A 23069-nucleotide genomic window follows, 5' to 3' on the forward strand; every position below is an offset into this window, starting at 1 on the left:
GGCAAAATATTCTGGAGGTTGTTGTAGAAGCTTAGGAATGGAAGAAAGAGTGCTGTAAAAGGAATTAGAGATAATAAAGGTGACATGAAAACAGAAGAAAAAGATATCATTGAAGTATGGAGTAATTACTTTGAAAAACTGCTAAATGAAACAAGCAGTGATGACAGCACAGTGATAAAAAAAAAACACTGACCAGGCATGCAGTCAGGAATACATATCCATACTTGAAGTAGAAATAGCCATCAAAGGCTTGAAATGTGGAAAGGCAGCAGGAGTAGATGATATTCGACCAGAAATGCTGAAGTATGGTGGAATAAGAGTCATACAGTGGCTGCACTGCATAGTTCAGAAAGCCTGGACAGAGGGACGAATTCCCGATGATTGGAGTAGAGCTCTCATAGTACCCATATATAAAAAAGGAAATAAAACTGAATGTGAGAATTACAGAGGTATTTCCCTACTGAGTGTTCCTGGCAAGATCTATGCAAGTATACTTGAGAAACGATTGAGAAGAATTGTGGAAGAAAAGCTTGGTGAAGAACAAGCTAGATTCAGGCCAAATAGAGGCTGTCAGGATCAGATCTTCACTTTACGACAAATAGTCAAGAAAGTCTGGGAATATAACAAAGATCTGTGTTTAAGTTTTGTCGATTTGGAAAATGCATATGACAAGGTGCCAAGAGAGAAGCTATTCAATACGCTGCAGTTATATGGTGTCAATGGGGCATTATATCAAGCAATACTTAGTCTTTATTTGAGTTGTAAGTCAGCAGTTAGAATTGAAGGAAGTACAGGAAGATGGTTTAATGTTAAATCTGCTGTGAGACAAAGATGTACATTATCCACTCTGTTATTCATTATCTATGTGGATCACATTATGAAGGAAAGTGGTATTAAACCTGATATCAAAATTGGAGATGTTAATGTCAGCTCTTTGTTTTATGCGGATGATTTTATACTTCTAAATAAATCCACTACAAGTCTTCAAGATTCTCTGACTAAATTGAACAGCTGTTGTAATAGATATGGTATGAAGGTCAGCAATAAAAAGACAAAGACAATGAAAATAGGCAAAATCATTGAAAATGTCAACTGTGTTGTGAAAGGAGAACCTGTGGAACAAGTAAAACATTTCAGCTACTTAGGCACGATTTTTACTGAAGATGATAAATTAAATATCGAAATAGACAACAGAATCAGCAAAGCTGGTATGGTGGGAAGTCAACTGAATAAATTCATATGGAGTAAGAGAGAAATTAGTCGGAACACTAAATTAGCTGTATACAAGACAGTGTTCAAACCAGTTTTAACTTATGGATCTGAGAGCTGGGTCAGAAGTAAAACACTTGACCAAAGACTAGAGACCGCAGATATGAGAGTCCTGAGAAAGATTCGAGGCGTGAACAGATGGCATCAATGGCAATATCATATTAAAAATGAGGATATTAGGAAAGAACTTGACATTGTCAGCGTCCAGGAATGCGTTAGCAGAGCTAATCTCAGGTGGTATGGTCATTTAAATAGAATGGGAGAGGAAAGATTAGCAAAACAAGTGTTCTCTTCCAGGTTGGCAGGAAAACGACCCAGAGGAAGATATAATGATACAGTACAAAGTGCCTTAGATGATAGAAATATAAGATCTGATAATGTTGGAGTCTTGACAAGTAACAGACTGGTTTGGAGGAAAATTGTAGATAGGAAGTTAGTAATGATGTAATTTTTTCATGTAGTACTGTCATATCCTGTACACCCCTTGAGGGTACATGGCAGGAATTTGATGATGATGATGAACTCCTTTTACAGCACTCTTTCCTCCATTTCTAAGCTTCTTCAACAGCCTCCAGAATATCTTACCACCTTCTTGATATTTATTTTCTATATTCTTGCCAAAGTCCTCCCATGACTTTTGTTTAGCTAGTTTTACACAGTGTTTCGCTTTCCTACATTTGTCTCTGTATTCTCTAAGAGCAAAAGCTGACTTATTTGCCAGGAACTTGTGATATGATTTCTTCTTTTCCTTCACTGCTTCTTTAACTTCCTGTTTCCACCATGGAGTTCTGATTTTTCTATCCTTGCAGACAGACATCCTCACCATCTGGCTCAATCAATCATGGTTTTCTTCAAAGCTTGCCACTGAATCTCCAAGGTTTGGTTCCTGTTCTCAAACTCTTTCATTTTTTCTTCAATAATCTTTGTATATGTTAGTCTACAGTTCACATCTGAGAGCTGCTCAACTTTTATTCGGTTTAAAACTTTCTTACATGTTATTCTTTTCAATACGAAATTCAATTTTATCCTGCTCAAGACTAAATAGTGATCGCTTCCAATTTCAAATCCTCTGTACACTCTGGTGTCCTGCACCAGGGAGAAAACATCACTATCAACAATAACATAGTCAATGAGACTTTTCTTATTCCTTGCCTCTTCTCTCCATGTGAATTTGTGCGTATTTTTATGTTCGAACATGGCGTTAATAATAACCAGTCCATGTCCTGAGCAGAAATCCAACATTTTTAGTTATTTGCCATTATTATTAGCTTTGCTCTTTTCTCCAAATTTTCCCAAAATATTTTTGTATGTCTGACAATGATTTTGTACTCTGCTATTTAGATCCCCAACAAGGACCAACTTTTCCTTTTTCACTGTGTCAGTTGCTTTTTCTAAAGCATCAAAAAATTCCTCCACTTCTACCTTAATAGAACCTTCTGTGGGACCATAGGCACAAATAACATTGTCCAATTCCCCATTCTGATATTAGCCTACATCACTCTACTTGAGACTGCCTGCCATTCAAGAAGATTAGCCTTGTATTTTGTGTTGAATACTATGTTTATTGCTTTTCCTTGATTGTCATTTCTTGAATATGTCAAATTCAAAGCCTTTTTCATAATCAATAAAGGCCATGTGCAATTCTTTTTGAAATTCTCTTCTCTTTTCTATTATAGTTTTAGAGTAAAAATTGGATCTATGTAGGATCGAATTTTTTCAGAAACCATTTTGTTCTTCTAGTAGTTTGTCCTCCACAATACTGCTTAGCTTCTCTTTTAATATTCCTGCATATATTTTATATCCTGTATTCAGCAGACTGATTTTCCTATAGCTATTACAATCTTGTTTATTATCTTGTTTACAATCCTTTTTTATAGATATATATAACCAGTGCTTTTTTTCCCAAGAGTTAGGAGTTTTTCCAGACATCCAAACCATATTAAAAAATTTCAGAAGTCTTTCATTAAATTTTTCACCTGCATTTTTGTGTAGTTCTATACTTATTTTCTGTTCTGATGTTTTCCTATTTTTCATCTTCTTTATTGTATTTTCAGTCCAACATTGTGATATTTTCTGTTAGGTCATTGTTTTATAAAATTTTATTTCATTGTTCTCATCAGTCCAGAGATTTTGGAAATAGATCACCCATTTTTCTAAATCTATTGTTTGTATTTTTATCTTTTCTTTTATTTCTTTATTCATGTGTTTTATTACTTTATAGGTTTTAGGTAAGCGAACTCTGTCATGCGTAAAGTATTTACTAAAATAAAGAGCCAAAAGGCTTCATTTTGGTGATGCAAAATTATATACATTTTGACTGACCGAGAGTTCACTTACGGAAGATACACCTCTCCGATGCTTCAAGTTCCTTAGTACTGAGAGTTTTTACTCTCTTAGGTTTCTGCCTAGTCTCTGACAAAAACCGGTAAGTTTGAAATAGCTGTCAGACTAATGAAACCTTATCAAAATTGAACCTTAGAGGCGAATATATGGGCACTTTCAGCGTTCATCCTATCAGCTAGTGCAACTCATAGTATGGTGGCAGTGTATTCCCACAAGCTCTTTGGTCAATTTTCGCATGAAACTTTTCTGTGTTTGGTTTTGAAATGATGTTGGATTTCATATCTACTTAATTTATATAACTTTTTAAAACATATTACTGTCTTCTTCTTTTCCCTCTTCTGGTGCATATGCACCACTTGTTAGGTGGCCTCTTAATGTCTTGAGTCTAATTTCTATTAGTCTTTCATTCAAATAGTTGTAATTTAGGGGATTTATGTACCATAATCATCTTGCAATGTAGATGAAAATGGTTAGAGTAATATCCTTCTGTATTCTCTTATTATTTTATCTCTGATATACAAAAAAAAAAGATTTGTTTTCTATAAAGAAGATCCATATATGTGCTGAAACTGTAAATATTCTGAAATTAATTTGAACTTTCATCTGAATAAACTCATAAACAGAACTTAATATAAATGGAGTGAACTGTTGAATATTTGGAAATATTATATGAACAATTAATTCATAATATTTCAGGGAAACTGTCTTCTTGAATAAAGTCTGTTTAGAACAAAAAGCATAATTAGGCAAACTTTTGTATGCATGCACACATGCTACGATTATTTTACTTCATTTTCAGGCTTATGCAATGTTTCAGCACATAAATGCTTCTTATTTTTCTTCTTCTTCTAGCTTTACAACTTGAGTTTTAGCTTGCAATCTTATTTTTATTAATAATAATAAAAAAAAAAAACACTTGGAAGTTTGCTCTCATCTTCTAGCTATTAGCAACAAAATATAATTATATGTTAAAAGAACTACCCAGATATAAAAGTATACAGATATTTCTAGATATATATTAATGAAAATAGAGAATATTATAAATCCATCCATATTTTCTTATTACTGTATAATAAGTTTACAGTTATATCAACAATTATACAATTATTTATAATTATATCAACAACACTCACTGGGTAAGAAGGAAGCATTTTTTGCTTCCAGTAACAATGGCTCTGACATGTGGCTTAAGAATAGAAGTTAATCCTGTTAAGTGTTCTTCTGTTCTTGAAGGATTATTACACCTTAATGAAGGTAACTGATGACTTAACTGACACTTAACTATGTTATTTCAACTCTGCTGTACATTCAAAGCCATGTTCCAAAGTGATTGCCAATAAAAAGGAAAACAATCATTGTTCAGTATTTCATTGTGTTAACTGGCTTAGCAGTCTTATCTGCGATCATTTTCAAGATGCCTCTGCACCTTTGCGAATAGTGAGAAGTGCAAGATGTATATAGATGGTTATTTGTATGTAAAAGACAAAGAAATTAAAGCTAAATTTACTGGAGATGTCATCAATATCAAAGAAAACTATGCAGCACATGTATAATAACCATAGTGGTAAATGCTTGAAGATATTGAGGTAAGCAAATTCATGAATGACATTTCTGAGAGTGCAAAAAATACATCATGCTCCACAGTACCTCATATCAACTGCATCTTCTGTTGGACTCGGCTTGCCTACAGTAGCTAAGCTTCCAGCAATTGTGATAATTTTAAAAAGACAATATGAAATGCACACAATATAAACAGAATTTTGATCTAACTATGCCAACTCACTGCAAAGATAGATTTCCAAACTTTTCAAGGCAAATAAAAATGGAGAAGTTTTTTCATTGTTTGACTCTGTTCCCACACCTGATGGCATCGTTATTTTTAACATCAAAAGAAATGTGCAGCTTCTAGCAAAATCTGAACACTGGTGTACTGATGGCATCTTTAAAATCTTACCTTGTTTTTTTCAGCTTATTTCAGCCTGAATTAGTTTACGTTAGATGACTAAAAGAGAGAGAGAGAGAGAAAGAAAACCATCAGTATCTCTGCTAATACTGACTGATTTTGAGTTTCCACATTCTCAACATGGTTGATGCTTTTTTCACTTTTGCCAAAAGTATTTTTCATAAAATTCAGACAGGCAGCCTCTAATAGAGATGCTACATGGATATAGCTTTTGCATTCCATCTTAAGATATTGTCTGTTATTGTGTTTGTTCCTACAACTCATGTAGCAAACGCATTTGATAAGCGTTGTGAAGAGAACATTTTTCCTGTAGAAGCACAACCAGTTCTTCATTATTTTGAAGATACGTGGATTAGGCATCCAACTACATGTTGTCACCATCTAGAAAGTTTTCCTCATGAAATGCAGAACTGCTTTGAACAATTCAGCAGGCTTACCAAAAACAAACAATTCTATTGAAGGACAGCATAGAGCCTTTGAACAGCAAATTTCTGCCAGTCATCCTGCTATATAGAAATTTGTGGATGCGATAAGGAGAGAACAGAATCTTAGTGGACTGCACATTGAACAGTATGTATACAGTGCCTGTTAAGTAATGAGATTGATTTTTTATAGGACAGCCCTTTGAATAAAAGCAATAAACATGTTTATAGTTTTGACTACTAGAGTGTGTAGTAATCGCAGGTACAACTTTCAAGTCGGGTGATACACAGTTTTTGTGTGGCAACCATTAAAGTAGGAGTGTGTGAGCGGAACATGTCAGAAGCTGCATCATGGAGCAAAGAGCTGTGATAAAATTTTACTGTAAATTAGGAAAAACTGCTGTAGAACATGGGTTTCCAGGCCATTCAGCATTCACACAAGCCTAACATAATCATAGGCAATGTCAGGTGAAGTGGTGTAAAGCTCACTGCCATTGGACTCTGAAGCAGTGAACATGCATTCTCTGGAGTGATGAATCAACCTTCACCATCTAGCAGTCTGACAAGTTTTAGTTTTAGTTTGGCAAATGCCAGGAGAATACTGCCTGGCCAGATGTGAAGTTTAGTCGAGGAGGGATCAGAGATGAGTGTTCATGTTGATAATGTCGTATAGTTAGAGGATTAAGTAAAGAAGACAGTGCATTGCAATACAGTGGCGTCCCCTCCCACGATCAGTCTTTGGAGATGTCATGCAGTAATAATAATATCATGTTGGAGGCTTAATGGATTTTTTACAACACTCAAAAAGAATTAAAATAGAATTTAATACTTCCTATATTTCGTCCTAGTCACTAGGACATCTACGGGGATTACAAAAACAATTAATGTAACATATACACAAATAACAAACAATACTAAACCCAACCACGTGGGTGACACTAAAGTCCTATCTAGGTAGAGCGCCCTCTAAGGGCAGTAGTAGGTGGCCTGGAATGTAAGGTGGGAACTCTGGTGATGAGTGTTTCCCAAATCTTTGGAAGCTTAATGCAACCGCATTTATTGAGATTTGGTTGGTTTTTGAGAGCTGCTGCTTCTAAGAAAAGTCTCTCTTTCTTGAATTTGCTGTGGTGGAGCATGGTGGTTTTCTTCCATGATACCCTGTGGGTGGTGTCCAAAACATGGTCAGCCAAGCCTGAATGGCCATAGTTGTGTTTGAAGATGTAAGACTTGTGTTCCTCTAGATGGATGGATGCTGATCTGCCTGTCTATCCAAAGTACGCCAGCTTACAGGAACAGGATACTTTGTAAACCCCAGGCAGAGAGAGAGGAGGGAGCTGATCTTGCGTAGAACGGATAAGGGTAGCAAGTTTGCAGTGGGGCTTATATGCTGTGTGTAGGTTGTACTGTTTTAGTATCTTGGCTATTTTTTCAGATGTGCCACGGATGTAGGGTATGGTGATGGCATTTTTAAAATCTTGCTGACAAGAAGGACGGGGAATGGGGGAGGAGTTGATTATTTTTTTGATACTGTGATCGCTGTAGCCATTGGAAAGGAAAGTGCTGTGTATGTGGTTAAGCTCAGTAGTGAGGGCAGTTCCACTGCAACAAAGATTGTGGGCTCTCTTGGTAAGAGTTTTAATAATGCCATATTGTTGAGAGGGGTGGTGGTGGGAGAGTTTGTGAATGTATCTGCTTGTGTGTGTGGGTTTTCTGTATACGGTGAAGGTAAGTATATCATTAGGCAAGCGTGTGACTAAGGTGTCTAGGAAGGATAAACAATTGTTCTTTTCCTTTTCCATAGTGAACTGGATTCTTGGATGTAGACTATTGAGATGACTGAGGAAGGAGTCTAACGTGTCTGGACCATGAGGCCAAATAGAGAACACATCATCTACATATCTTAGCCAGATAGAAGGTTTGAGTGGGGCTGGGTCTATGGCTCGTTTTTCGAAATCTTCCATAAATTAGCAAAGGGGGTGAGAGGGGGGGGGACCCATGGCAGTTCCCTCTATCTGCTTGTAGATTTTGTTGTTCCAAGAGAAATACCCAGAGTTAATGGCAAAGGAAAAGAGATCTAAGATGTCAGAGGGAAAAACGTTTTCTAAGCGAGATAAGGTGTCAATTAAGGGAATATTGGTAAACAAAGAGGAGATATCAAAGCTTATCAATATGTCTTCTTATTCAAGGTTAAATTTTCTGTGAGGGGTTTAAAGTGGGTCGAGTTTTTTATATAGGAAGGGGAACTTCTGGTGAGGGGGATCAGAGAGTTGGCCAGCTGTTTAGATAGTCTATAGCAAGGTGCATTGGTGGCAGCTACTATAGGCCTGAGTGGGGAATTGGGTTTGTGGATTTTTGGTAAACTGTATATTCAGGGGGGACGGGAGCGGAAAGGTTTAAGTTTTTTCGTGACGTCAGGGGGCCAGGAAGATACTTTTTTGAGTAAGATTTTTAGTTTCTTAACTTGTGTTTTTGTGGGGTCGTGTTCTACCGGGATGTAGGTAGTGCGATCGCGGAGGATAATGTTCATTTTACGATTGTATTCACTGGTATTTAGAATGACTGTGGCATTACCCTTATCCGCTCTGGTGATGACGATACTTTTTTCTTTACGTAGTTTCAGGAGAGCCATGCATTGGGCATATGATACATTACTTTTTGGCGGCGAAGAATGAGCGAGGATGTTGGCTACGTTAAGTCTGATGTTGTTAGCTATCTCCGACGGAAAGCGACTGATTCCCCGTTCGATGTTCACCATTACGTCAAGCACCAGCACTTCCTTCGCAGCGACGGCAAAATTACGGCCGAGGCAAAGGGCGCTGACGGCATTGTCGTTGAGCCTTTTGGAAGAGAGATTTATTACTGTCTGGAGCGGTTGAATTTGTGGTTGTGGTTTGTTTTTCACAAGGTTGCTATATTTCTTGATGTGTTTATTTTTTGGAATTCTCTCTGTGCGGAAGTTTCCGAAATGTCGGAGAGAATCGACCAAAGTTCAGGATTAAGAACAGTGGAGAGCTCTGAATGTAAGGAGCCAATGGCGGCGTTCGTCACTGCGAGGGTAGCACGTGTAGATTCGATTTGCTCGCGGAGTAATGCCCGGCTGGCACGGTTATATATACGAAGTGCTTTTTTGGAATGGAAGTTGATCTTCATTTTAACGCAGTTTAGTATCACACTTGTATCCCGACATCGTTTTAAAAAGGCCAGCTATTTAGTTGCCTAGATAGTCGTAGTTTTGACTTACCGTATTGCTTGGATTTGCATGCCAATTCTTTTTTATGGATGATTAGAATATGTGTGTAGAGGCTTAAGTGCTGTGAGGACAGCATGTTGGAGGCTTAATGGATTTTTTACAACACTCAAAAATAATTAAAATAGAATTTAATACTTCCTATATTTCGTCCTAGTCACTAGGACATCTACGGAAATTACAAAAACAATTAATGTAACATATACACAAATAACAAACAATACTAAGCCCAACCACGTGGATGACACTAAAGTCCTATCTAGGTAGAGCGCCCTCTAAGGGCAGTAGTAGGTGGCATGGAATGTAACTATGGGCTAGAACATGACCCCACAAAAACACAAGTTAAGAAACTAAAAATCTTACTCAAAAAAGTATCTTCCTGGCCCCCTGACGTCACGAAAAAACTTAAACTTTTCCGCTCCCGTTCCCCCCGAATATACGGTTTACCAAAAATCCACAAACCCAATTCCCCACTCAAGCCTATAGTAGATGCCACCAATGCAACTTGCTATAGACTATCTAAACAGCTGGCCAACTCTCTGATCCCACTCACCAGAAGGTCCCCCTTCCTATATAAAAAAAACTCGACCCACTTTAAAGCCCTCACAGAAAATTTAACCTTGAATAAGACAGACATATTGATAAGCTTTGATATCTCCTCTTTGTTTACCAATATTCCCTTAATTGACACCTTATCTCGCTTAGAAAACGTTTTTCCCTCTGACATCTTAGATCTCTTTTCCTTTGCCATTAACTCTGGGTATTTCTCTTGGAACAACAAAATCTACAAGCAGATAGAGGGAACTGCCATGTGTCCCCCCCTCTCACCCCCCCTGCCAATTTCTATATGGAAGATTTCGAAAAACGAGCCATAGACTCAGCCCCACTCAAACCTTCTATCTGGCTAAGATATGTAGATGATGTATTCTCTATTTGGCCTCATGGCCCAGACACGTTAGACTCCTTCCTCAGTCATCTCAATAGTCTACATCCAAGAATCCAGTTCACTATGGAAAAGGAAAAGAACAATTGTTTACCCTTCCTAGGCACCTTAGTCACACGCTTGCCTAATGATACACTTACCTTCACAGTATAAAGAAAACCCACACACACACACAGGCAGATACATTCACAAACTCTCCCACCACCACCACCACCCCTCTCAACAATATGGCATTATTAAAACTCTTACCAAGAGAGCCCACAATCTTTGTTCCAGTGGAACTGCCCTCACTACTGAGCTTAACCACATACACAGCACTTTCCTTTCCAATGGCTACAGCGATCACAGTATCAAAAAAATAATCAACTCCTCCCCCATTCCCCGTCCTTCTCGTCAGCAAGATTTTAAAAATGCCATCACCATACCCTACATCCGTGGCACATCTGAAAAAATAGCCAAGATACTAAAACAGTACAACCTACACACAGCATATAAGCCCCACTGCAAACTTGCTACCCTTATCCGTTCTACGAAAGATCAGCTCCCTCCTCTCTCTCTCTCTGCCTGGAGTTTACAAAGTACCCTGTTCCTGTAAGCTGGCGTACTTTGGACAGACAGGCAGATCAGCATCCATCCGTCTAGAGGAACACAAGTCTAACATCTTCAAACACAACTATGGCCATTCAGGCTTGGCTGACCATGTTTTGGACACCACCCACAGGGTATCATGGAAGAAAACCACCATGCTCCACCACAGCAAATTCAAGAAAGAGAGACTTTTCTTAGAAGCAGCAGCAGCTCTCAAAAACCAACCAAATCTCAATAAATATGGTTGCATTAAGCTTCCAAAGATTTGGGAAACACTCATCACCAGAGTTCCCACCTTACATTCCAGGCCACCTACTACTGCCCTTAGAGGGCGCTCTACCTAGATAGGACTTTAGTGTCACCCACGTGGTTGGGTTTAGTATTGTTTGTTATTTGTGTATATGTTACATTAATTGTTTTTGTAATCCCCATAGATGTCCTAGTGACTAGGACGAAATATAGGAAGTATTAAATTCTATTTTAATTCTTTTTGAGTGTTGTAAAAAATCCATTAAGCCTCCAACATGATGTCCTCACAGCACTTAAGCCTCTACACGAGTAATAATAATAATCTGTTGAAAACACCAGAGTTATGTGTTGTAAATGGGACATTATGTTGAATAAGAGCAATTCATAGTCTATATTTGATTTGTAAGTCAGCAGTTATAATCAAAGCAGGTATAGAAAGATGGTTTGATGTTAAATCAAGAATGAGACAGGGGTCCACATTATCTCTGCTGTTATTCATCTATAGATCATTTAGATGAATAAATCTTAACTCTTTCTTGTTTATATTTTGGAGTATAACATCATCTTAATGTAGATGATGTTATATTCCTAAATAAATCCAGTGTAAATTTGTAGGGTTTTTTGTATGAATATCAACAATAAAAAAGTCATTTAAAATAAGCAGAGACATTGAAAACTGAGTCCTTCTATCCCTCCTAAAAATATTGTACCCTTCACACTCAATTCCAGTTATTACATCAGACCAAGAGCGAGGTTTCCCTGAATAATTTTAGGCCAAAATCTATTCACCAAGGCAATGAACTGTCTCTTTGTTCCTGATGCTCTTGGCATTTGTGTATAGACATAATGAGTTACTTCCTGGCTTTTTCATATACTTACATCTATAGTCTACTTGGCCCAGTTGGGCAACTTTCTTTTTTATCAGATTCATAACCATGCTCAGTGCCTGCCATAGCTGAACTTGCACACACACACATTCTCACCATTCTTCCTATGATGATCTGGTCTCCTTAACTTGCTGCATTAGGTCTCATTCCTATAAATAATTTCTCCAAGCTCCTGATGCTAAATCCATTCAAGTGAAGGCATCCCTCTTGTACATATCTTCTTTACCATCAAACTCTCTCCACACAACCAAAAACTTGCATCCATTTCTTCTACACAGCCTGTGTATTGAATTATTTGCTGTCACAGCCCTTCCTGGTGAGTTAGTGCTGTCATATCATGGTAATAAGAAGCTAACAATTTTCACTCTCTCATGTTTCTTGCTTGCTTCTTCCAACAGTTCTTTCATATCCTCTCCTATACTATATTTATTACTATTTAAATCATTAGTTCCATCAAGTACTTCTATCTCCTTTACTTCTGTTTTCTGTTTCTCAATTACATATACCACATCTTTCGTTTTTGCCCCTGGGGAAACTTGAAGTAGTGATTCTGTCAGCAAGTATAAATTTTAAGCTTGAATCACTTTACCATATTGCTTTTTATGTTCTAATTGATTTACTTTGTTATTATTCATTGTTAACTTGCTTACTTCAGCAGATCAAATCATCACTTTTGCCTCTTTAATCATTTCTTGACTTTTTCTAATTCTCTGTTTGATTATCTAATAATTTGTTTTAATCAAAATGTTTCAAATATCAAATTATCCTTATATCATAAACAATAGTCCTGCAATGCTTCTGTAACAGCTGGACAAAGGCTTCTGTCTCTAGCACCTGCTTCGACACTGTGCTTTGTTCCATTGAATTTTTAGTGCCATTTTTAAAACTATCTAAAATTGGCAATATATCTACAATTATTTTTTAAATGCACTAAATACAGTTATCCACTAAAAACTACAATAATATGCTAAAAATACATAAATTAATTTAAGAATAAATAATAAATGAGAATTTATTTATCAGTGCTGTACAAAACCAGATTTGAGGTGTAAAGTATTCAGTGTAATATTGATGGCCACAGCCCATTGGACAAGAGTTGTGGCCAGTTGATTCCATTCAAGTTTTGATACTGAGAAGCTCTTGTTGTAAAGTTGGAGTAGAAGAGCAAATGTTATGTGCATTATTAATTAATAATTAGATAATCATGATTTTTGTAAATGTGATGAGCAGAACTTCACATGTATCTGTCAGTAAAGATAATTCTCTGATAAACACTAGTTGGCAAATAGCAGAGGCTGTGTGAGTAAAAAGAGTATCAAAAACGGGTAAACTCTCGAAACTCTTATTTTCCATGGTAAATTGAATGTGTGGATATAGGCTATTGATTCGATGTGAGAGAGTGGTTAGTTTGCTTTCAGAATGAGACCAGATGGCAAAATTATAATCTACAGGGTGGTCATAAAATAACTTTCTCTCTTTGGAGGCATCTGTAGCTAAAATCAATAAACAGAATGAGACCAAATTTTATATCGAGACTTTTGAAGGCATGGGGAGATTATTTCCACGAAAAAAGGATTTAGTACCAAAAGTCACCGATAGGGGGAAATTTGGCACTGGCGGAGCCGAAAACAAGCGGATAATTACATTAAAGGCAGATAAAATGAAATAATAATATTTCGACGGTGTAAGTGACAGCCACATCACTCATTCCAGCTGGATATGTGGCACGTTACAATGATAATAAGAATAATAATTAAACTAAAACAATAACTTGCGAGAGAGACAGAAATTAATGTAGTGATGATTGAACTCACAGGAAATAATGTTTTATTCATCGGAATCAGGGTCCCCTGGACCACGTACACGATTTTCAATGTGCTGACCTTTCTTGTGTACAACAAATTGCATCCGGTGTTCGACATGCTCTACAGCTGAGCGTAAGGAGTCGGATTGGATGTTCATAACAGCCTGTTTTATGTTCATGCAAGTTGGGAATGCCACCAACGGATTTCAAATACCCTTCAAATACCCCCACAGCCAAAAGTCACATGGAGTGATATCTGTGTTCAAGGCAGCCATGCCGTCAGAAAGAACTGACTAATAACCCTCTCATTACTGAAATGCTGGCATAAAAGACGCTGTACTGAACATTCAATGTGTGGCCGTGCTTCAACCTGCATAAAAATTATGGAGTCCAAACATTGTCTTTGCTGCAATGCAGGAATGAAAAAATTTTCCAGCATTCGTCAATAAATCTCTCCAGTAATGGAGCAGGTTACAGGACCTGTAGGGGTAATATGCTCAAAAAAGTATGGTCCTATTATGAAATTGGCTGTGAAGCTACATCACACGGTTACTTTTGGAGAATGCAGTGGTACTTGCTGGATCACTTGGGAATGTTCAGATGCCCAAATTCTGCAGTTGTGAGTGTTGACCAACCCATTTAGATAAAAATGAGCTTCATCACCCGACAATATTCTCCAAGACCAGTCATTGTCGACCTCCATTCGGGCAAGAAACGTTGGCGCAAAGGTCATGCGCTTATCATAATCTGCAGTAGTTAGTGCTTGCACATGACTGAACTTATACGGATAAAAGTGAAGCATATTCCGTAAGATTTTCCAGACTGTACCATAAGCCATATCAAGTTTGCGAGCTATGGCATGAGTGCTTGGACCAGTACTGGTCCCTGTGTCGTTGAACACTACAGTAGCAATGTCTGTTACTGTCACTTCTTGCACTGCTTTCCGTCCTCTGCCAGGTCTAACTCCTAGTAATCCAGTTTCTTCAAACTTCTTAATCATAGCTCTCAGTGCTACAGCTGACATAGGACCTGTACACATGTTATGAAGCCTTCTAAATTCCTGAAGGGCCGCTACGGCATTACGCTGTTTAAGGTACAACAACTTAACAAGTAAAGTACGCTGAAGCAAGTTAGGACGCATATTGAGCACAATTCGTCACATACCTTGTGACGAATTGTGTCATTCGAATAACTGCCTGAACGTTCCCAATCCCTTTTTAAGTGGAATCTGTGGTGCTACTGTCATGTACGCACAGTAAAATTTGCATAATCCTTTTTACTTGCATTTACTACAAATATTTGACTGCTTTTGGCTCTGCCAGCCCCAAAATTTCACCTATCGGCGACTTTTGGTACTTTTTTGCGGAATTCATCTCCCAGTGCCTTCAAAAGTCTCAGTATAAAATTTGGTCTCATTCCGTTTATTGGTTTTAGCTACAGATGCCTCCAAAGTGGGAAAGTTATTTTATGACCACCCTGTACATAGCAAACCCAGAAAGAGGTTTGAGAATGAATGATTCAAGAACAAGGTATTTTCTAGATCAGTACTTCCCAAACTTATGGATGTAAATGCCCCTTTGGAAAAATTAAAATATTTCACAACCCCATCGGAAAAAAAAAATTCATAATACAGACATATATTATTATAATTTTTATTGTATTTATATTCAATACAAAACATACACAGCGAATATTGCAAAAATCAAATGCAAATATTACATTTTTAGCATCTTACACACATTTGACATGGTACATTATCTTATATTTTTATATAGATAATGTATTGTTATTGTACATTTGCAGTACAAGTAAATGAAACAGTTAGTCATAAACAAAGTAAGAATTAAAAACATAAAAGAAGTTTAATAGCAATTTAATGTGATGGATATATTTCAATACTGCAACACAAAAAGTCAATATCGGGTGAAATATTTGAAACTGCACTTTTGCCAATCAAATTCATATTCTTTAAAAAAAATTATTCAATTTTTCATATGTCTTTTCCTTGGTTGTATCCTGAACGATTTCTGCAAAACAGTAGATCTTCATGAATATGAAAATTATAGAGGTATCTAACAAAAACCATTAAATTAGCATCATTTGTATATAATCCTTAGATTCATCAAGTTGAATGGGAAATGTATTACTTTGTTTGACTCGTGAAATTAATGTAGACATGATATTATTGGCTATGCAATCTATTCTACTTTTAATTGTGTTATTAGAGACTGGAATTTTTTTAAAGGTTCTAATATTTCGGAACCATGATTAGTTTCGCAAATTTTTATTGCTGCTGATAAGATGAGGTCTTCACTGATTATATGAAGTTTCTGTGTTTTTGAATTAACAAAGCAATTTGAAAAGATATGTTTACTAATTTGTCATTCAATTTAGTATGTTTTGAAAAACATTTAGTTTGCCTTTTTAATTCTTCAGCTTTTTTTTTTTTTTTTTTGAAAAAAACTCAATTGTCTTACTCTTATATTCCCCATGAACAGTATCTAAATGGAGACAAAGTTTTCCAGGTTGCACGCATGCATTTGATAACTGTTTCTAGCAGATTACACACACACAGAGGTTTGTTTGGATCATTATGTGATGGTACAAACCCATATTTCAAATAAGAAGGATCGTATTTTTGAATTTTTTCATATGACATTTTTTGCCTCTTACCATCTGATGCTGAAGATGATGCAGACTGTTCTGGTAAAATATGAGATGCTGTCATTTGTGAGTCTGTTTCTTCTTCTGCTGATTGTTAACTGGATTGTTTTTTTTTATCAACCACTTATCCATCTCAGGGTTAAATATTTAACATAGAATAGATCAAATAATAGCACCACTTACCGATATCGGTACACCACAGACTAATGAGATGAAATTAGTGAATTAAATGAATAAAGGAATCCCTGGCATTTATAGTAGTTCTGATGCATGCGATCTCTGCTATCAGCGCAGTTACCCTACACCCCAAGCACATTTCTTTCCCATGCATCGACTGCACCTGTGTACACTAGCAATGAAACATTAATATAAAGTGCAAAAAACTTGCTCATTTTAAATGAGCACAAGATTTTGCATTTGTAAGCTTTTTTGTGCACCTTTGAAATGAAACTTATATGAAAAAGCACATATTTACTAATATTCATTAAGCACCGAAATACGCAGGAAGCAAAATTTGTGAACCAACACCACGTGTGATTTTTTCCATTAAAATATAAAAAATAACAAAAAGGAAATAATGGAAATTAAATATGTTTCTTTTAAGATAAAAAAAAATCTACTTATTTTTAAAATATTTTAAGATTTGTTCTCATTATATCACGGCCCCCTCAACAAAACTAACGGTCCCCAAGGGGGCTGCATCTCTTAGTTTGGGAAGCGCTGTTCTCGATGTTTAAAATAGTAATTTGCCAAAGGTTGGGCTTTCCATGGCTGTACCATCAATCTGTTAATAGATGTTATTTTTCTAACTGAAATATCCTGACTGTATAACAATTCACATATCTTAACGATATTAAAGACAAGTTAGTTTCAAACAGGGGAATGTTGATAAATAGAGAAACACTGTCAAAGCTGACAAAAATGTCCAAAGCTTGTATTAATATGTGGAATTCTTGATAAATGATCTGGAATGTCCTATATGTGTTTGCTTAATAGATGGGAAAGAAACTTTGCCATTCTGTATGTGGGAGAGTCAGTACAATTCACAACTGGTATTACAGGGCAGTGTTCTTTATGGATTTTCAGAAGACCAGTCCTTCCAAAATTAGTGCATAGTTTCTTCAAAATATTGTCATTTCAGCTAACAGTGTCAAGGAACTTAATTGTCTGTGTGTTTTGGTTGGGTTATAACTAATTTCTTGATAAGTGGAAGTATCTTGCTAAAGGAATTTATATCTTCCTCTCATGGTCATCTTTATCCTTTGGAATGAGGCTCACCTTTCTCCATAGAAACAGTTTTGAAGATGGACATTTCTTTAAAGAAAATTGTGAAATCCTGTTATGCCAGCCTGATTTGAATTGGAATGATGGCCTCTCTTTCTCTCCCTCCCTTCCCAGAGTTCAGGAGATTTTCATCCTTCTTAAATATCACATTTTTTTTTAATAATCTTTCTTGCATTGCTTGTTTTTTCACATACCAAAGATGTACTGTTAATTTCAGTACAAAACATTTTTGTTGTTTTCTTTCAAATTATTTTTGTGTTTTGCTCTCTTTGTGTGACTATTGTAATCTTGTCAATCATTTCGAGTCCAAATTATTTTTGATAGTGTATTAAATATATTAACTACATGTAGCATCTTAAATTCAAAGTAAATTTTGCTTTATTTGTTTGGAACATTATTTTTTTTTTTTTATTTTTTTTTTATTTCTATTAGGTGATTCGCAAAGGTTGGATGTGTATTCATAACCTAGGTATTATGAAGGGAGGATCCCGTGATTACTGGTTTGTTCTCACTTCAGAATCCCTATCCTGGTTTAAGGATGAGGAGGTTGGTTTTCTTTATGATTTATATGAATGTAAAATTATTAAAATTCCTTTATGAAACAGAAATGAGTTTAATATTCATTTAATAATATTTTTAGAGTTTATCTAGAAAAAATTATTTCTTTGTATGACAGAATGTTACAAAAAAAAATTTTTTTTTAGTCTCATTAACTCATCATCAATTTTTCTGAGTGGAGAGAATGATCATGAAATCTTGACCTTGCATTTGGCTAAGCATGCAGAACTTTTGTTTAAGATGGGTTATATGTGGAACTACAAAGCTGGTAATTATGACAAACTCAAGAAGCACTGGAACAGTTCTGTGGCTTAAGAAATTGCAAGCCACAGAACAAGTTCAGTTATTCAAGTTCAAGGGATATTTAACAAAAGCAGTATCAGAATGCATACTGAAGTTCAGAAAATAAATCAGGTGGGAGTTAAATGGTTGAATTAAAGGATATATTTAAGAAGAAAGGTGATCAGCAGACATAGATAGTACAAAGCACAAGCAGAATGACCAGCATGGTGAGGAAGGCAAAATCAGATAAGAGAAAATTAGCTGAGCAAGCCAAAGGGAATCCCAATGATTTCTTTCTCTATATGGTCAGTAGAAGGAAGAATGACTGTTGAAAGAAAATACTTTAATTAATGTGTTAAATTGTGAATGAAGAATTTTATGATTATTAATACTTCATTTATGATTTAACATGAATTGCATTTCCTGAGCTAAGTTTGCTCCTAAATGAATTGTAATTTAAACATGTGCTGTTATTTCTTCATTGAAATAATACTTGTAATTTTTTTTTAGTTATTTTTTCTTGTATAAATTATTAATATAACTTGTAAATGTATCCAAAGTGAACTGTAATATATGAATTTTATTTGTTGTTACAGAAAGTGAAAGTATTTCTAATGGACTCTGCTAATGTGATTTGATTGGCTGCTGTCAGAAAACTAAGTTATTTCATGATGGCACGTGCCTTAGCATTGAGAACTGTACAACGATCATGTGATAATTTCATGGTTTGGGTGGGAAAAAGAGAAAGGATTTATGAGATAAAAGGAAGAAGGAAAATGGAGTGAGGGTAGATAGGTAGTGAGACGTGACCTAACTTGAGATCGAACGTCGCAACAAAGATTTGGAAGCTTGTTCTGATTTTAATGAATCTTACTTCGAACTCAAAATTATTTATAGTTTCCTGTCACCTTGTAAAGGAATTTACCTGAGTGAATGGATAATAATAATATGATTGAGATTTATCGTAAGACAAGTTATGACAAGTAAGAAAATATCTTTTCCAGTCTTGGCAAATAAGTTGAACTCAGGGATACTACAAGTTTTGTGTCGTCTATAGTGGAAGATTATTGAGTGCCTAGAAGTGATGTAAGAATTTTCCATAATGTGCAAGCTGTGATGATCATACTGGTAAGAATATCTATTCTATAACTAACGTGTGATAGTGTTGCTTGTGTCCAGAGAACTTGGTAAAATTTCGTGTTGCTGAAGCCAACTAGTCCAGCTTGATTGAGTGATATTATAAAACATTTCCTTGTGAAAATGTGAGAAAACTTCATTAAAGAAATAGTTTGTGTTTGAATGTGCTATCTCACAATGCATTATATTTAAGTATATTTAAGACTGAATCTAAACTATTGTAATTAAGAACTATTTTAAGAATTAGATGATGTACTATCTTTTTTTTCCTTTGTTGAAAAGCTTAGAGAATTAGCAAACTGGACTGATTTTCAGTTACTAATATTACTACGAAGTAAGTTGACTGGTAAGGCAAGGACGTTTTTATATTCATCTCCAGTGCTTAAGGAAACATTAGAATATCAGAAGTTTAAAGATGTCTTAATTTCACATTTCTCTAGATTGAGAAGTATTGGACCCAACTTGTGGAAACTACAGAGGATCACACAAAAGGATAAAGAAAGTGTTAGAGTTTTATAATCGCATGTTGACTCTTTCTAACAGTTTGAACGTATCTAATGAAGATAAACCTCATTTGGATTGGGCTGTTTTCCAGCAGTTTTGCCAATGTGTGAGACCAGAATTGAGAGAGAGAGAGACTGCCTACAAGAAGAAAATTAACACCTTATAAGAATGTTTCAAAGTTGTCAAGGAAAAAGAACAAATGATAGGAGACTTTTGTCCCTTATCCAATGTAGGTCATGAACGTTATAAATAAGACTGATTATTCCTTAAACCAATCTGAAACTGGAAAAGAGAATAAAAGTGAAAAGGGAAAGAAAAAGAATGGAGAAAATTCCTTAAATGTTAATCATATAGCTGAGAGTAAAGAACTATCCAACAAGGACAGTTGAATGCAAGAAATAAAAACCTTAATTCACCTTGAAGTAATGAAGCAGCTGGTAGTTATTACTACAACCTTTCATGAAAGCCCACAACCCTACAACAGATGGAATCAACAAAAGGGTGAAACAAGAAGTAAAAAAACATAATCAACCTATATTAGCAAATCTGGACAAAGTGGTGCATGGATTAGAAAGACTCAATCTGTAGATGCCCATTACCTCTCAACCTCAAACAAAGAAAGAGTATTTCTCCAACTATAAGGATCCTCCAAGATGCTTTCGATGCCACAGGACTGGGCATATTGTTAGGAATTGTTTTGATGCTAAAGGAACATACTCAAACAATGGATGGGATTTGAATTTTGGACAGATTCCTCATAAAGTACATAGTAATCTTGATAACTCTTTTAAGATGAATGAATCACTGATGAAAATCAGAGGAAATATCCAAGGGTATCAGTGTAATATCTTGCTAGATACAGGTTGCAATGCTTCAACTATCAGTAGAGGCTATCTCATACGCATCAAGCACAGAATATGGAAAAATATTATTAAATTCAGAAGACCAGTGAGAATTACTACTCTCTCTGACTCTACTTTTATGGCATATAAGAAAGCTCGTGTAAGGATTTTTCTACCAAATTTTGGGTTATTTGTTTGGCAAGATCTACTAATTATTCCATCAACACCCAGCTCGAGTTCTCGCATCATTTTTGGAACTAACTTTATGAAAAATTATTGTTTCTCATGTGACTTTTCTAAGGGTGAGATATCCATTATGAACAGAAGAAGAAATATCTGGAGAAATAATACACCTACAAATATTGGATGGAAGCAACTAACAGAAAGACATGGTAAGACGAATGTGATACAACCTATAAGTAAAGTACAATCAACTACTAATGAGTCACTTGAAGATTTCAATGACTCAAATTCTGATAAACCTAATCAACCAAGCTAAACCTACCACAGACTTAACATTACAAGAGCAAATATCTACACCTGAATTAGAAGTTGGGAAAACAGATCAACTGATAATTAGAATCATCTTTGCTAAAGCAATTAGTTTATATCCAAGATCTAATAAAGCAAGAAGAAGATGGGAAGGAAAGGACAAGTCTGACAGACTATCCTACATAGAAGATTCTTTGGAGAATGTATGGAGAAGGAAAAGGAATTATCAGGGAATGATAGATCGCAGAAGATGTACCATTAGAATGAAAAACCCAATCATGAGACAATCAAGACACAATGTTAGAAATAGAAATGAGGGACTCTGCTCTGATGAAACACCCCCATACCACAAAAATAAAGGAAAAACTATTCCCAGTACTGAAAGCAGAATGAATCTAAGTAAAAAATGTAGAGAGATACAAAAATATTGACTGTAGTAATAAATTAGATATTATTTAAGACCTCGAAAGGGAGATGAGAAGTCTATTTTCTCCACTCATTAGTCTTGTGTGAAAAATTTTTCTTTAAAGTAAAATTTTTCAGAGGAAAAATAAGCCTTTGTTAAATTGTGAATGAAGATTCTCATAGACAGGCTTATACGTTATGCATTTCTAAATCACTTAGGGAATTGAAACAACGTAGATCCGAATATAAATTAAATTATACTTTAATAGATATTTCCGATATTTCGGCAATGTCACATTGCCATTTTCTAAAGGAACTTACAAAAAGGCAGGTGCACACAGGCACTAACAATACAGTAACTGAGAATGAAGATATGAAGCTATCGTTCTCCTAGAAGTCCTGATGGTGCCCTCTGGCAGGCTAAGTAGGCGTTCTTGGCCGTTGGGCTGAAGGTCTGCTGATGTATGCCTCCCAAATTTGGGGCAGTCGCATACAACCAAATTTGTTGAGGTTTGGAGAGTTTCTTAGGGCAGAGGTTGATTCCATAAATAATCTTTCGAATTTATATTTGCTCTGGTGTATTATTGTTGCTTTCTTCCACCGTATTCTGTGGCGAGTATCCAGAGCATGGTCTGCAAGACCAGAATGGCTACACTTGTAAAACCGGATGTAGTCCTTGTGTTCAGAAATTCTGATATTCGCTGTCCTGCCCGTTTGGCTAAAGTACGAGAGTTCACCCTGGTTCACCCTGGAAAAAGAGGAAAACAACTGCCTCCCTTTCCTAGACACACTAGTCACCCGCCAGCCTGATGGAACTTTGGTTTTCTCAGTTTACAGAAAACCCACCCATACAGGCAGATACATCCACCAACAATCCCCCCCCCCCCTCACAACAATATGGAGTGGTAAAAACACTATACAACAGGGCTAAACTAATCTGTTCTAACGACATAGCCCTTAACACTGAACTAAATCACATCCTCAACACTTTCTCAGCCAATGGCTACCCCCCAAAAAAATATTAAAACCTACAAACCACAGCCCCCCCTCCTCCTCCCCTCCACAAAAAAGATTACTCTAAATCCATTACCATTCCCTACATCCGAGGCACCTCAGAAAAAATTACCAAAATTCTAAAAAAACATGACTTCACCTCCTGTTACAGGCCTTACAGAAAATTGGCATC

General features: G+C 36.0%; 1 protein-coding gene across 1 annotated transcript in view; it reads left to right on the forward strand.

Moving 5' to 3' along the window:
* LOC150108694 (dynamin-like) overlaps nucleotides 1-23069 on the forward strand; it is a 306464-nt gene that overhangs the window by 208583 nt on the left and 74812 nt on the right. Inside the window, exon 13 of the mRNA XM_090416156.1 lies at nucleotides 18096-18209. Within this exon, the coding sequence (XP_090272282.1) occupies nucleotides 18096-18209 (114 nt within the window). The remainder of the gene's footprint in view (nucleotides 1-18095; nucleotides 18210-23069) is intronic.

This window comes from Typopeltis vanoorti, chromosome 3, assembly GCF_054136105.1.
Source record: "Typopeltis vanoorti isolate ZY-2024b chromosome 3, IOZ_Tvanoo_1.0, whole genome shotgun sequence".
Taxonomy (NCBI): domain Eukaryota; kingdom Metazoa; phylum Arthropoda; class Arachnida; order Uropygi; family Thelyphonidae; genus Typopeltis; species Typopeltis vanoorti.